This window comes from Sciurus vulgaris (assembly GCF_902686455.1).
Source record: "Sciurus vulgaris genome assembly, chromosome: 19".
Taxonomy (NCBI): Eukaryota; Metazoa; Chordata; class Mammalia; order Rodentia; family Sciuridae; genus Sciurus; species Sciurus vulgaris.
The window spans coordinates 14,067,451-14,084,348 of record NC_136480.1 but is presented as its reverse complement, the minus strand read 5'-3'; the positions used below and the strand labels follow the sequence as shown (position 1 = coordinate 14,084,348).

Genomic DNA, 16,898 nt, shown 5'->3' with positions numbered 1-16,898 from the left:
ACGGCTGGGAGGGAGAGGAAGGGGGCCTCTGTAGTTTGGATTTCTCACCCAGACCTCTTCTGAGGAGCCAGAGAAGTATGAGAGTCTGTTAAATGTTACTTACTGCCTGCTGGATACCAGTCTTCACCTGCTCGCTCAACATGCCTTCAAAGACAAAGGAGTCGCCAAACTTCTCAGCCTATTAGAAAGGTAGGAAATAGAAACCCAGAGAAGGTTGCAGTCATGTGGTTCACACAGGCCATCTTCTTTGAACACTGCTAACGGGATTCTTCTCCCAATGAATCTGAGTTTTTCCTGTCACTTCCCAGAAGACCCAGAAATGACTTACAGTCATCTGGCTTCCTCTAAGAACAGGGTAATGTCACTCTTAGAACTTGTTTTCTTGTAAGACTTTGCTTAGTTGTTAAGATTGCAAATGGAAAAGATTAGCTTTTGGGTTTTTTGTTTGTTTGTTTGTTTTGCAATAATAGGGACTGAACTCAAGAGTGCTCTACCACTGACCTATAATCCTAGCCCTTTTATTGATTTTGAGACAGGGTCTTACTAAATTGCCCAGGCTGGCCTTGAACTTACACTCCTCCTGCCTCAGCCTCTCCAGTCTCTGGGATTTCAGGTGTGCCACTGTGCAGGGTGCTGGGATTAGCTTTTCAGAACATGACTGTTCCTGTTGAAGAAAATACACTTACCCAAGTTAACAAATAGCTTAGGGAAATAATAGAAATCTATACATATGCTATTACATAACTGAGTTTTGTCCTTTGTCCTCCGCCTGGAATTTAGCAGAAAGAATTAAATGCCACTGCTGATATTCTGACACATTCCAGCTCCACTAAGGTGTCAAATGTGTTTATAAATATCAAGTGGTTAATTCAAGCACTACACAGAAATCTGAATTTTAATAATTTTATTTAACATGAGTGTCTCAAGTCTCCATAGACCTGGTTCTCTTCATTGCGTGAGACCCTGTTCGGGAAAACTGGGTCACTTGTCCTTGGCATCCATGACTCTACTCCTCTTCTAGTTTTCCTCCATATAGCTGACTCTTCCCACTCGTCTCCTGAAATACATGGGTTCTTCTAACAGGCTGCTTCTCAGAGTGCTGCCCCTGGCTCCGTGCACTTCTCACACTCGGCCACCAACCCTCCAGCTCTGTGCACTTAAGATCGTACCACCTGTCTGTTAAAACCATGGGCTGCTGCTCTCCATCCCTGGGGATTCTGATTCTGGGGGCCTGCAGCAAGGCTCGGAAACTCTGCCTGTGTCAAACCTGGTACTTCTAACAGTGGTTCAAGACAAACACACTGGCCAATTGCTGGGCAACCTTCCCATCTTGTCCCTTTAACGACGGCCAGCACTTCCAATGACTCCAGATTGCTACCTCAGTCCCGTGCTGTCCTCGCTGGATGAAATTAACTGAGCCCTGCATCCCTGCGTTTCAGGCCTTACGAGCTCCTTGAGCGCCCTTTTCCAAGTGCAGATTATCATCCTTTCTTCACCCCGGATGTTCTTACCGTATTTCCTGGTGACATCACCATGCCTAAGAACCTAGCCATTTTTTCATTCCACAAACATTATCCAACACCAACTATGGACTTGATTTGAAAATAAATGAAGGGATACAAGGTCCAAATCAGAAAGACATGATCCCAGTCTTTACTGTGGACACAGACAAAAATCATGACCAAGGAAGAAAGAAAAAAGTGATTATAACTTCACTTCACCTTGTAAGGTAAAAAAAGGTCAAGAAAAGCCTCCTTCTGACAGAGTGAACAGAGGGAGGCTCCTTGAGAAAGTGACAATTGAGCTGAGATGACAAGGACAAGAAGGAGCCAGGCACAGTGGACATACCTGCAATCCCAGCTATTCCAGAAGCTGAAGCAGGAGAATCCCAAGTTCAAGGTCAGCCTCAGCAACTTAGCAGAACCCTGACTCCCCAACTCCCAACCCCCCCCAAAAAAAAGAATGAGAAAGAGATGGCCATGTAAAAAGAGGGCAAGTAAAGGGCTATGGATTATAAGCGGAGGAAAAACATGGACCAAGCTTCCACGGTGGGCAAGAATGTCTCGTTTTCAAGGAATAAAAACATAAAATGAAGTTGAAGAGAGGGGGAAAAACATCTGTAAAGTGCCACCAAAAAATGCAGCATTTTGTCCAAGGAAGAGGTTCTGAACCCTTTTTGTGCCCTACACCCCTTTGGCAGCATACTGAGGCCTAGGGACTGCCTTCTCAGAATGCAACATTTAAATTCATAAAATAAAATCAATAGAACTACTAAAACAACCAGTTACATCAAAATATTAATAAAACAAATTGGTGTTACAGTAACCTATATGCTTTTTATTAACATATTAAGTACGATCTGGTACTAGGTCTCACAATGATACTACTTCAAAGTGGGGAGGAATGAAAACAGTATTTCAAGATATCTGGAATAATAACAATAAAGAAAAAAGTCTATTATTTTTTTTTTTAACCAGGGATTGAACCCAGGGGCACTTAACCACTGACCCACATCCCCAGCCTTTTTTAATATTTTATTTAGAGACAGGATCTTGCTGAGTTGCTTAGGGCCTCACTAAGTTGCTGAGGCTGGCTTTGAACACACAATCCTGCCTCAGCCTCCTGAGCCACTGGGATTACAGGAATGTGCTACCGCATCCAGCAAAGTCTCTGATTTTTATTGGTAAAAAAGTCACAAGTACTAAGGTTACCATGGTTTGTTGTCTGTGTCATAATTGAAGGGCATGCTAAATTTCAGGCAGAAATATCAATATTCAGATGAAAATTCTCTCCATCTATGTTCATGGATGCCTAAATTCTGCTTATTCTATCGAATCTTCATGGAGAGCCCTGGTCTAAGGAAAGCCTTCTTCCCATGAAAGTCTTCTAACTTTAGCAGAGTACTGGCAACTTGATCTCAGAATATTCTTATGAAACAAAAAGAACAGGGAAATTTGTTTATGGCAAATATCTACAAAAAAGATTTACAACCGCTTTGTATATTTTAGGAAACTGAAAAGAAATGTGAGAGTGAGTGCAAAATCCTATCTGAACATTATTTTGCTTTTTGCATGCACTCTCAAATTAAGGCTTTTAAATTATGAAAAAAGAATGTTGGTGCCAAAAAAGGCAAAAAAGAAAAGACACAAAACAGAAACTCCACATAGTCAAGACAAGGGGAAAGTTTTTGGTAAGAGAAAATTGGATGCCTTTTAGGAAAAAAATCTATGTCAGAGCCTCACAGACACACTCCTGAACTGGAAGCCTCCCCTTCCTGCTCTTGTTCAGGGCACACGTTCACTTCCAGGGCCCTGCTTGGTGAGTCAGTGACCACAGGCTAAAGCCTGGAACAGCCACAGTGGAACTTGTGAACCGTGGAGGCACTGGAAAAAAGCCACAGAAATGGAAAGCTGCGCTTCTGCATCTATCATTCCTGAAACACATGATGCTTCTGGAACATCCAAACTGCACATTATTGACCGGGAAAGTGGCCTTACTTTATGTGCTATCTGTTATCTCAAAACGTTGAGTGAACAGTCACCATCTCTGGCATGCTTAAGCAGTAACAATATACCTTCGTGGTTCAGAACACAGGCTCTGGGGTCACAGTGGCCAGGCTTGAATCCCAGCTCCATCAATAACTAGCCATGCGACTTAGAACAGCTCGGTCAGAAGGAGGCTTTTCTTGACCTTTTATTTACCTTACAAGGTGAAAATGCTTAGTTCTAACTCAGGGTTGCTACCCTCAGTTGCTACCTGAAGAATCATCAATTGCACAGGGTTTGGGAAGAAATTAATTGATACACACAAATAAAGGGCTTAGCACTGTGCTAAGTTGTCAGTCAGTGTTCACTGTTATTTAAAGCATTTCTCAAAGTGATGGAAAAGAACAAATTCCGCCTTATTCCCAACACCATTACCTCTGTCAAGTAGCCAGTGGAGTTCACGAATGTCTCGAACTCAGCATTGCTGACTTCATGGGCGTCCATGTAAAAGGCACCAACGGTGACTCTCCTCGCAGGGGCCTCCCCATCCTGCTTTATCTGAGGTTCGTCTGTGCCCATTGTAAACACTCCAGCAGGGATGGGGACCATCTGCAGTGAAGAGGGAAACACAGAAGTCAAGGATCACAGACAGAGGGTACCCGGCTAAGGTGTGCAGGTCTCAGTCCACAGCAAGCGCACGATGCGTAGTAACCCCCACCACAAAATCACCATAAAATTAGTGGAATCGCTCTGGGCTCCAATGAAGGTGAAAAAAAAAATGAAAATTCTTCAGGAAAGTTATCTTTTTAGCCCAAATTCTATGCATCATAAATTTGCACACAGAATGCAAACAGGTTTAATAGATACCAAATCTGCCAATGGGGAAACCCCAGGGGCTGGGAGAGCACACCACTGTTTTCATTACATAGGTGTATATTTTTGTCTGATATATTTTCATTTATTTTGAATTAATTTTAAAAACAAACATAAAAATGCCATATATAATATCTCCAAATACCCACTACATGACTTTTGCCCACTAAAGATAACAGGAAGGGCTTAGATCACTGAAAAGAAAGTCTAAAAAGTTTACTAAGGGATTATGTTTTGTGTAATTCCTTACTAAAACCCAAATTGCAATTACTCTCTTCCTATCTAACTTCACACATGAACTCCAAACGCCCCGGGAAAAGAGACTGAGACTGCTGTGTTCACAGGTTCACGTTGTATTCCCAGCACTGAGTCCAGGGTCTGGGGATGGTACAGAAACTTTCCAGTTAAAAAATCCAAGTCTAGGAGCTAGGTGTGGTGGTGCATGCCTGTAATCCCAGCAACGGGGGAAACTGAGGCAGGAGGAGTGAAAGTTCAAGGCCAGCCTTAGCAACTCAGCAAGACCCTGTCTCAAAATATAGAATAAAAATAGCTGAGGATCTGACTCGGGTGGTTAAACACCCGAGTTCAATCCCCATCACAAAGAAAAAATATATATATATGCAGGTCCATGCTCAGGATCATGAGTCATTACAGAAATGAAATTCAGAAACTTAGATTCCACCTCACCCCACAAGCAAGTCTACAACCCAAAAAAAAGACAATAGCAAGTGAAGACGAGAATGTACAGAAACTGGAGCCCTCAGACACAGCTGGTAGGAATGCAAAATGGGGGCCAGGTGTGGTGGCACACACCTGTAATCCCAGTGGCTCTGAATGTTGAGGCAGGAGGACCGGAAGTTTGAGGCCAGTCTCAGCAATTTAGAGAGAGACCCTGTCTCAAAATAAAATATGAAAAGGGTTGGGGATGTGACTCAATGGTTAAGCACCCCTGGGTTCAATCCCTGGTACCAAAAAAAAAAAAAGGATTTTAAAATAGTGCAGCCACTGTGGAAAAAGGCAAGCCAGGTCCTCAAGAAATGAACAAAGAGTTAATGTATGACCCCACCATGCCACCCACCAGGTAATTATCTAAGAGAAGTGAAGCTACATCCACATAAAAACTTATACACAAAAGCATTCACAGCAGCAGTATTCGAAAGGGCAAAAAAGTGGGAACAACTCAAATATCCATCCTCTGATGAATATACAGCAAAATGTGGCATTCCTTAACTGGGAATAATGCTCAGCCCTAAAAAGAATGGCGTATTGATTCATGCTCCAACATGGATGGATCTTGAAAACGGTACTCTAGTGAAAGAATCCATTTCCCAAAGGCCACATAATGTGTGAACTGCTTCAAATGAAATATCCAGAATGAAAATACAGACAGAAAGGAGTTGGTAACAGCCAGGGGCTGCGGGGTGGGGTGGGGTAGGAATGGGAAATGACTGCCAAGGAGTGTGAGGTCTCTTTCTGGGATGATGTCATGTTCTGCAATAAGAGGGTAACAATGGTGTGACTACACTAAAAAAAGCAGGGATTGGTGCACTCTAAAAGAGTGAATTGTATGATGTGTCAATTATATCTCAATAAAAAGCCGGCTCTCAATCATACCATCTGTCAGAAGCACACTCTGCAGACACAAGGTCTGACTTTTCAATCATGAGTGCCAAGTCACTTGCATAGACTGCTCAGCAGCTTAGGAATTGTCAGTCTCTACAAACAGGAGTTCAAATCAAAGAGCGAAAAAACAAAGAAATCAAGGAGATAATTAGTTGAGATAAAAAGAGAGAATATAGCTTAGTAATAGAAGAGTCAGAAAAACAAGATTGGAAGCAGTAGAAATCAGGAAATGATTATGGATTCCACTTTCCATTCCCACTAACTATGCTGGTGGTTGCTACAATTCTGTGCATGCATTTCCCAATAAAAATGTTACTATTCTCATCTATGTGAGTAAGAAACATACATTCATCCAATGTTTTACTATTCTAAGAAATCATCTGTGGTTACTTCTGTCCCCTAACCTCAACACAGGTCACCCAGTCTTTCTGATTCTCCTATGTATATCTCCCTGGCATCTGTCCCTCTTTCCTATTCCCAGGTAACTGCGGAGGTCTCAGAGTTGGTCTACTTGTCTCAACCTCATTCTTTCATAATCCTCCTTACTTCTAAATCACCCACTTCCCATTCATCATTCATTCAGCAAGTATCAAATTACTATGAAGGGGACTGGGGTTGTAGCTCAGTGGTGGAGCACTTGCCTAGCACGTGAGGCACTGAGTTCCATCCTCAGCACTACATCAAAATAAATAAAGGTTAAAAAAAAAAAAAATCATTCCTTTAAAAAAAAAGTCCTATGGAGTTTTCTGCAAAACTCAAGTCTTCTATATCCAGCATAATTTATAACAGCTCCATAACAGAGACAGGCTAAAAACAACCTAAATTAATGAACATTAATTGTGGAGTTCTTAAATGAAATGTGGGCCATCCAGAAAATGGGAAATTAAGCTGCTTTAAGAAAAGAAAGAAGAAAAGCAGCCACAGTGGTGTATACCTGCAATCCCAGGGACTTGGAGGCTGAGGCAGGAGGATTACAAGTTTGAGGTCAGCCTCAGCAACTTAGTGAGGCCCTATCTCAAAATAAAAAATAAAAAAGGGCTAGGATGTCACTAGATGTGCTAGAACAATCCTGGGTTCAATTCCTAGTACCACAAAAGAAATAAAAGAAGAAAAAAAGGAAAATTCTAACATATTTATATGAAAGGATCTCAGTAAGATAAAGAGCTATGTGAACAAAGGACATTGCCCAATAATAGTACACAGGATGTGACGTCATTTGTAAAAAGAGGTTGTGAAAAGAGGTTGAGAGAGAATAAGGACTCGCATATTTTTGTATTTGCTTACATTTGTAGAACGGCTCTGAGAAAATACACAGAAAATGCACGGGGTGGATGTCTGAGGGGAAGGTTAATAGATGGGGGAGGGGCTGGGGCTGTAGCCCAGTGGCAAAGCACTTGCCTGGCACGTGAGAGGCACTGGGTTGGAACCTTAGCACCACATATAAATAAACAAAGTAAAGGTATGCTGTCCATGTACAACCACAAATTAAAAAAAAAAATAGATAAGGGGAAAATTTCTCACTCTTCACACACATATATATTTAAAAAATTTTTTAAACCATATAAAAGTACCATCTATTTAAAAAATAAAAGAAGTGTCAACCTGATTATACCATCTTCTCATTTAAATTATTCAGGAATTCCCATGACCTTTCGGGGTAAAGCACCTGAATGTCAGGATCTAACTTCTCTCCACCTCTCTGGTTCTGAACTTCAGCTGCACTTCTTAAGCCACTCTGGCTCTCTGTAAGTGCGTCACTGTTCAAGGATCACGTCCGGGAGGCCGTTCCTGCCTACACCCCCTCCCTGGCTGGGTCACGGGTCCACCACTTAGGTTCCTCTGATGTAAGCCTCTATCTATATCCTAACAATTCTCTCTCTCAATATCCAAGTTACACAATTTCATCTTCCCTAGATCCTAAGTCCACTGGGAACCAGAAATAAATTTTTCATTTCTATATTCCCCAACCACTAGCAAGGCTTGGTAGACACTAAAAAATCTTTACTGACTGAATGAGTGAGATCAGGAATATAACGAGGATTTATTATTTGAATTATTCATAACTATAATTATAGAAATTCTATTTCATTTATAACACAGCCTCAGACATGGGTGACATGTCTCTGTCGCAGTGAAGCCTGTGTAACAGCTCAGGGGCTGAGGTAGCCTGCCCCATTATTCTCCCTGTTGTCTAAGTGTCCGGGACACAAGATTCCACAGTCCTTAGAAGTCAGAATTTTAAGCAGTTTTACAAAGAAGGAGGAAAACTGAGACCTGAGGCAGAATTTCAAGAATATTCTTAAAATGATTATTAAGCGGTCGTACTAAAAGGTTCCATAAAGGACTTGAAGAAAAAAAAAAAAGCAAGCTTTCCGGCAGCAGGCAAGTGGGCCCTGTAATGAGAACACTTGTCCATCCCTCGGCTCAAAGACAGGCCCACAGCAAGCTCTGCCTGTTGTGCCTAATGGGTTTTTACAATTACCTAATTTTTTCATCCCCTTCTGCCTCAAGGTGAATACCAACAAAGCTAATACCATCCCAACCTCCACTGTGAACTACTGGCCTAGTTTCTTTTCTTCTTTCATTAAGCATCAGAGATAGCCAGCACCGAACAGACCAAGTTTCCATTCTGGAGGTCATAGATAAAATAGTTCTGGACTGTTCAAATTTCTAATTTATACTGATGAAGTAAAGTTTTCTGTCCTACAACCGTCGAATGTCACTCTAGTAAAACCCAGAACGGAGGTGTTTCAATCTTCAGGACTCCCAACCCAAATCCAAAGGCCACTTTAACTGAGCCTTTATGGAAGGTCCAGAGTCAATTTGTTCCCCCTTGAGTCTAAAGGTGAGTTAACTCTTCAGCCACACCACAGCTTCTGCCACTGCCACTCAAGCCGGAAGCCTAAGTGAGGCCAAGGATGGCTCTATTATCACCATGAATGGGCTACACACACAGGCTAAGTGCAATGGGTATCTAGCTTTAAAAATTTTTTTTTAGTGCTAAGGATTGAGCCTAGGACCTGACCCCATCACTACGCTACGCTGCTAGTCCCTACTATTTTTGTCAGCTCCTCTACTTCTTGTGAAATCACCCAGTCTTTTTTGAAAACCACTTCTCTCCAAGTGTAGTGGCATGGGCTTGTAATCCCAGTTACGCAGGAGGCTGAGGTGGGAGGATCTCAGTTCAAGGCCAGCCTGGGCAGTTTAGTTTACCTGCCTCAAGTTAAAAGGGAATTGGGGACATAAATCAGCAAAACAAATCAACAAGAGGGGAAAAAAAAAAAACAAAGTCTGAAAGAGAGGGGAAAAAAAAGAAAAAAAATCAGAAAATCACCTTTTAAACTAAGTACATGTGGCCTAAATGGGACTGGATGGCCCTGCTCCACATCCTGTCACTCAGGCCTGGTCAATCTAGCATTATTTTTACTTTTCCTTGATTTGTGACGATGGGTACTAGGAATTGAAACCAGAGACACTTTACTCATTTCACCACAAGCTATATCCCCAGTTGCTTTCATTTTTTTATTTTGAGGCAGGGTTTCACTAAGTTGCTTAAGGCCTCACTAAGTTACTCAGGCGGCCTCAAACTCACAATCCTCCCCCCTCAGACTTCCAAGTTACTGTCATGCACCACTGCACATAACTCAGCGTTCTTTTGACCACCAAGATGTAACTAGTAATAAGCCCGTGACCCAATGAAAGTTCATCTCAGAATGTCTGCTGGAGCTACCAGGAAAGAGGAATTCTTTCTTCTACAACTAGTTTATCAGTGGGAAAAGAGACATTACCTGAAGGTGAAGATAACACAAAAGAAAAAAGAGCCAAGGGGCAGTCAGAGAGGCTTGGAGACCTTCCTGATGCCTTGGATCTCACTGTGTCTGGGGCCAAAGCAACTCTCGAACTTCCCAAGTATATGAGTCCATAAAGGGTCCTGCCAATTTCTTTTCTGCTTGAACTAATTTGGTTTTTTGCTTTTATTTTTCATTTGGTTGGCTGGTTTGGTTTGGTACTGGGGATTGAACCCAGGGGCACCTTACCACTGACCCACATCCCCAGCCCTATTTTGTATTTTAATTAGAGACAGGTTCTCAATGAGTTGCTTAGGGACCCACTAAGTTGCTGAGGCTGGCCTCAAACTTGTGATCCTCCTGGCCTAGCCTCCCTAGTGGCTGGGATTACAGGTACGGGCCACCACAGCTGGTTTATACCAGTTTTAATTATCATTTTTTTCCACTTACTCCTCTAAGAGTTTGCCTTGCACACAAAAATAAAATAAGGTCATATGCAACTCTTTTTGTGTAGCTCTTCTTCCTTTTCCACTCCTCAAACTTAAATGCTAAAGGCTACGCAGAAAGTCAGGTAAGTAAGAAGAGAAATAAGCTCTCTGGATCTGCCTACAAACTGTGGCCTTACCCATCCACACAGAGCTTGTCTGTTTTTACCATTCTCTCACCCTACTGCCTCCACAGACGTTAATCAGACATGGAATGACATTCAAAGTTTCTTCCATCTTGATGAGGCCTCAGTTGCCTCATCTGTAAAGCGGGAGATTACAGTAAGTCAGGATTCTTGGGTCGATGAGTACGAGTACAACAGAAGTATACTTTACAAAGATGTCTTTAAAAAGTATCTGACAGCCTTTCTTCCCCAGGTAGTCTTTCAATATTGTATCCACATAAAAGGCAACAGGTCATTCAAGGAATTGTTTCACAAGGACTAAAATATGTGAGGTACTTATGCATATGGAGATTAAAACGGGTCTAAAAGTGCCTGCAACATACAATGAGATAGACAACAATACTAAACTAAATAGATAAGTTAGCATCAGAAAACAACAGAAAAACATGCTATGGAAATTTAGAGGAAAGAAAAACTTATTTTTGGAAGGAAGGTCTCACAGAAGAGATGGCCATCAACCGTGTTTTCGTTATGGGCTGCATGACGCCATCAGAAACGTCCTCGGACTTCATGCACACACAGAGGCACCGCACACAAGTTTGGCATCTCATGATCCTAAATGCCTTTTAAACTCCTTTTCTAAATGATCCATGCAGATTAAAACATCGTGCCACCTTGTTACCAAAAAATAAGTGATTTGGAAAATTGTTAGGATAATCTTCTCAGTAAGAACTGTATTTTTAAATATATTTTTAGTTGTTGACAGGCCTGTACTGAGCTACATCCCCAGCCCAGAATTGTATTTCTTAACCAGAGGGAATTTAAGTCAAATGTTATAATGTATATTGCTTCCCAAATGATTCTTACTACCATACTCTCCAGTGAAACTGTAAATTTCTTGAGAGTAAAGTCCAGTGCTATTTACTTCTTTGGGTCCCTCACTTTACCAAGTGCTCATTAAATCAATTAAAATGCAAAAGAGGAAAAAAAAAAAAAAAAAGGGATTTGCACCTAAGAAGTGTGACATTTAAAAGTGTGAAAAATGTCACTCCCAGGAAACCTGAAATCATTTGCATGTCCCCAGAACACATGAGGTTTCCTACATAGTTTTGGGCCAAAGCTATTCTCCTTGGAATGTCCTTCAATCTGACTCTCCATCCCTAGCTCCTGAAAATATCTCCTCCAAGGCCTAGCTCAAAAACCTTTTTAAAAGGCACCACTTGACATATTCAAGAAGCATGAATCCCCTTTTCCTCTCTACGTACTCTGTATATTACATAGTATCATCCCTATATGCAAATTTACATTTATATGCAGTTTGTGTGTGCGCACGCATGCACACACATTTGTGAGTCTGAAAGAATGAGAGACAGAACCTGCCAGAGTGGAAATACGATGAGAGTGGAGAACAGGTCTTTTTCTTTTCTGTATACCAGGCACACAACAGAGTCCTATATGTGTACCAAACAAACATCAGTTGAATCAAACAAATAAACAGAAAACCAAGAAGAAAAGAAAAACTACCACTATGATCATTTGACTCTCCTGCAATATTGTACTTCCTACATTTAGAATAAATGCTGCCAGAATTAAACCAGTCATCTGCACATAATCTAAAACGTTTAAAAACAAGGAAAACAGGAGAAGAACTACCTCCCTTGAAGTCATTGGCCTTGAAAACAGTTACTTCAGGATCAATAATTAGGTTGAGAGTCCTTAAAAGTCTGTAGAATGTGTTCTCATCAACTATTAATTTATGAATAGCTTGGGATGCCTCCAAACATTATAGAAAGTGAATACAAAAGACTGGCCAAAGATGACCCATGCAATATTCAGTTAAGGGCACAAAACCACTCTGCAGGGATGAAAGATGTGTATTCTGTAAGTTTAATTCAAAGATAATGGTGACCCACACTGCATTCTGGAACCTACGGGAAGACAGAGCACATAAAAAATGAGAAATGTTCAGTACTGGCCAGACGTTTAGGGACGAAGTTTTGAGACAAACCAACATGCAAATAAGACAGCTGTCCTGTTAGCTACAGAACAGATCAATAGAGGGGCTTTCTCCTTAGAAAGAGGAAGAGATTACCCATTAGCATGTAACTTAGAGGGGGTTAAAATCAAACATGGACAATGTAAACTAACAGTAATCAGGACCTCCCACCACATGAAAGGTAAACACCAATAATGAGGGCCTTTCCCTCACTATCTTTAAAAACATTTTAAAGGCCAAGTTGTCAACTTCCTACACTTTGTACCTCAAAGGCTACATCACTGTCCTAACCTCCACCACCCTGTGTCCACTTGAGGACAAATATTGTTCATAATTGTTATGTCAAAGTAAATACAGACTACTGTGACAGCATATGGAAATAATGAAGGGGAAGGAAGAGGAAGAGGTCAGGTAAGACCTGCCATGGATGTACCTCTCACCCGAATCCTGAATATTGGCCAGAATTAACCCAATGGAAAGAAAAATAGGATGGGAGAAAAATAAAAAATAAAAACAGGATATACTAGGTATACAAGAAGGGGCACTGGGTTCGCCTCAGAGGTACCAGTATGCAAAGTCCCTGGCAGGCAAAACCAGTACCAGTGGTTATTGCTGTTATTCTGTATATACCCTAGCCCCTACACATCCGGGCACTGTGCAAGAGGTACCAGGTAAATAAAAACAACAAAGCAACCACGGTTGGCTTAGTCCTTCCTCGTGTTCAACCTGTCAATAAACTGCACAAGTCCTTGCCCTCAAGCAGCAGACCACACTGGAGGCGACTGCACATCAGTACAGTGCTGGAGACACGGGTCCTAATTTCCCCACCGTTAACAAGAGAGGAACTGAGATTTTGAACCCGAACTTATCCGACTTAAAATCTGAGGTCCTCCGGCAGAGGACGGCGGGAGGTGCGGGAGCGGGCGGGGAAGTTAACTCCACAGCCCCCGGCCTCGCGGAGCCGGCCGAGGGGCGGGCGGGACGAGTCCCCGAGCGAATGGGAGCGGCAGGTGCGCGGCGTGGGGGTGGCCACCACCTCCACTGGCCTTCCGGTCACCTTCCCCTCGCCGCGCCCCTCGCGACCGGGTTTGGGAGCCAGGCAGTCCCCACCCGCCCGAGGGGAGGCGAGGGCGCACCTTGGCGGGCGCCGGCGGCCGCTCTCCTGGGAGCGCGCTCGGGGCGTTCGCCTCCCGCGAGTATCGGTGCGCGGCTGAGGAGCTGCCGGGGGCGCCGGGCCGCTGAGGCGTCCCGCAGCCGCACGCCGCGCCTGCACCGGCCCCGGCCTCTTCGCCCCGCGCCGCCCGGCACATCAGCAAAAGCAGCGGCAGCAGGAGCACGCGCCCGAGCGCGGCGCAGCGCCCGCCAGCCGGCCCTCGCGCGGGCGCAGCCATGCTGTTCCAGGAGCCATGTGACCCCGTGGGTCACGTGGCCACGCCCTCCTTAAAGGGGCCGCGTCGGCCGGCTGGGACCGCGGGGCGAGTTGCGCTCCCCGCCTCTGTCCAGGTACTGCGTGGAAGCGGTCAAGCCGGAGAACGCGGCACAGCTCTGATACTCAAGGTCTTCCTCACACCACGCGCCCATTTATGATTTCTTGGTTAAAAAACGATACTCCTCATTTACTGAGCGTTGGCTGATGAATCTCAGTGACTCCTCACCATGATCCTGTGAGCTTGGGTTCCCAGAGCAGTGGAATGATTTTGCCCGAAGGCACATGGCAGCCAAGTGTCCAGAGCGAAATTGAAACCCAGGGAGTCTTGAAACTTGCTAGAGTTTAACCATTATTCTCTACTGCAGGCAGTTTAGTAAGTTGTCCCTGACAGGAAACAGATGTTGAAAGATACCAAACTAAGAAGAGACGGAGTTGGGGAAATCCAGACTGGAACGTGCACACACGGTAATCCCCAGTTTTATCCCAGACCAGCCACATCAGTGTCACCGGGTCAATCCCTAGAAGGGTAGTCTTGACGGAATCTCTGGAAACAGGACACAGCAGTGGGTGTTTTAACAAACTCTGGATGATTCTAATGTACATCAATTTTAAGAAGCCCTGTTCTGTTTTATGAGCAACAAAAGCAAAATTAAAACAAAAGATGAAAGGGAAACTTACTGATTAAAACTGACCTATCAATAGTCTGTCGGGGTGGCGCTGTCCCAGCTACTTGGTAGGCTAAGGTGGGAGGATCACCTGAGTCCCAGGACTTTGGAGACCAACCTGGGCAATGTAGCCAGACCCTATGTCAAAAAACAGACAAAACCAAAAACGGCACCCAACTGCAACACCTAAGCCTCATCTAAATAATGATTCAAACTGCTGATATAAAATTCACATATATATTTCATATATATGTATATTTGTTATATTTATATACATATTAGTTGTTCTTGGAACTTTATTTTCTTCTGAACCTTTATTTTATTTACTTATGGACTTTTATTTACTTTTATGCAGTGCCTCACACAGGCTAGACACACATTCTACCACTGAGCTACAACCCCAGCCCTGCTGATATAAAATATTTTGAGATACTTTGACTATCTCTTATCTGGAACACTTGGAACTGAAAGTATTTCAAGTGTCAGATTTTTTCCAGTTTTGGAGTTCTTGACTTCACAGGTAGAGCATCCCTAATCTAAAAATCCAAAATCTTAAATGGTCCAAACTCCAGAACTTTTGAGTATCACATTAACACTCAAAACTCTTCCGATTTCACAATTTTAGATTTTTTTTTTTTTCCTTTTGCAGTGTTGGGGATCAAACCGAGAGCCTCAAGCATACTAAGCAAGCACTCTAACACTGATCTACATCCCTAGCCCTGAATTTTGAATTTTTGAATGAATTTTAATTTTTTATTTTAAAAATTGGCCCAATTAATCAAATTATGATATTTGAAAAAAATAATTACTGTAAATTTGTTTTAGGTTTTTAGGAGTATTAACAGTATTTGTGGCTGTGTTTCCTTAAAAATCCCTTTCTTTAAAAAAAATATTGCTTTCTTAGAGGTATATATGTGGAGCGAAAGATATGTCATGGTGGGGGGTACTAGGGATTGAACTCAGGGACAGTCAACCACTGAGTCACATCCCCAGCCCTATTTTGTATTTTAATTAGAGACAGGTTCTCAAGGAGTTGCTTAACCCCTCGCTTTTGATGAGGCTGGCTTTGAACTTGTGATCCTCCCTAGCCACTGGGATCACAGGCATGTGTCACCGGAACTGTTAGGTATGTCACTGAGAATTAGTCTCCCAAAAATTAGGTGATGAGATGACTAGCTAATTGGCCATGAGTTGATAACTGTTGTAGCCGCTTAATGGGTGTCTGGGTGTTTATTGGATTATTCTTTCTGCTTAAATATATATTTGATTTTTTTTTTTAACTCTCAAGCCCTTTTCTCCTCATTGACTGTTTTACAGTGGTTTGCTTTATTTTACAACAGCTGTTACACATTTTCTCATTCGATTGCAACCAGTTGGCAAGAAAGTGCTGTGCTCTATCCATTTCATCATTGAGGAAACCAGAAGTTCAATGTCTGAACCAAAGTTTTATGTATTTACTGTGCACAATATATATTCCAAGGCTTAGGTCAAAGATGGTCTTTATTCGTCTCTTCCAAGTGGTCCCTCTCAGCACACACTGGTCAACTTCTCGTCGGAGACATGAAGGTCTTTGTCATAGTCTTGCCAGGCCATTAAGCTAGAAACTCCGAGAAGAGAATCCTGTCTATTTTGTTACACTGTATCGGCAAAATGTGGCAAAGTTCTGACACATGATAGGCACTCAGGGTGCACATTTCTTGAATTAATGGATATATGAATGAATGGCGGAAATCATTCTCTTTCTCCTAAGGGGAAGAAAATTGCTAAGAAAATGATAATTCTCTCTTTGTCCATCATATAACTTCATTTTGGTCACTAAGTGAAAAACATTAATGAGAAATGCCTAGGTGAAGAGGCTTCTGCTAGAAATTAGAGCTAAATGTGTCACTCAGCAGATAGCTCTGCACCAACTAGTGCAATTATCTAGATGTTTTCCCACCTTCATCTCTCACTGAGGTCCTTATGCAAGCTTTTTTCTTCTTTTTTCAATGCTGGCTATTGAGCCCCAGAGCCACATCCCCAGCTCCGAAATTCTTGTTTGTTGTCATAACTTTTAGAAGTCTTTTGTGTGTGTGCATGCATGTTTGGTTTTGGTGCTACTGGGGATCATATGTAGGACTTTTTTTTCTTTTCTTTTAAGTTGTAGATGGACACATTACCTTTATTTTATTCCTTTATTTGTATATAGTGCTGAGAATCGAACCCAGTGCCTCACTCATGCTAGGCAAGCGCTCTTACCGCTAAGCCACAACCCCAGCCCAGTAGGGTTTCTCTCGTGCTAGGCAAATGCTGTGCCTCTAAGCTACATCCCCAGGCTTCTTCTCCATTTCTATAGCCCTCGCTGCCACTTCTACCTAATGAAGTTAGTTGAAGGACTTGCTCCTGAAAGTGCCTTGTGTGTTCACTGAACAGCTCAGAGACCAGTGTGG

General features: G+C 42.6%; 1 protein-coding gene across 1 annotated transcript in view; it reads right to left on the bottom strand.

Annotated features, from left to right (window-relative positions):
* The window catches only part of SUMF1 (sulfatase modifying factor 1), an 81,635-nt gene extending 67,856 nt beyond the window's left edge, over positions 1-13,779 (bottom strand). Inside the window, exons 1-3 of the mRNA XM_079122211.1 lie at positions 13,512-13,779; positions 3,921-4,094; positions 104-178 (exon numbers count right to left, since the gene is read on the bottom strand). Coding sequence (XP_078978337.1) covers positions 104-178; positions 3,921-4,094; positions 13,512-13,766 — 504 coding nt within the window. The 5' untranslated portion in view covers positions 13,767-13,779. The remainder of the gene's footprint in view (positions 1-103; positions 179-3,920; positions 4,095-13,511) is intronic.
* Between the last annotated feature and the right edge of the window lie 3,119 nt (positions 13,780-16,898).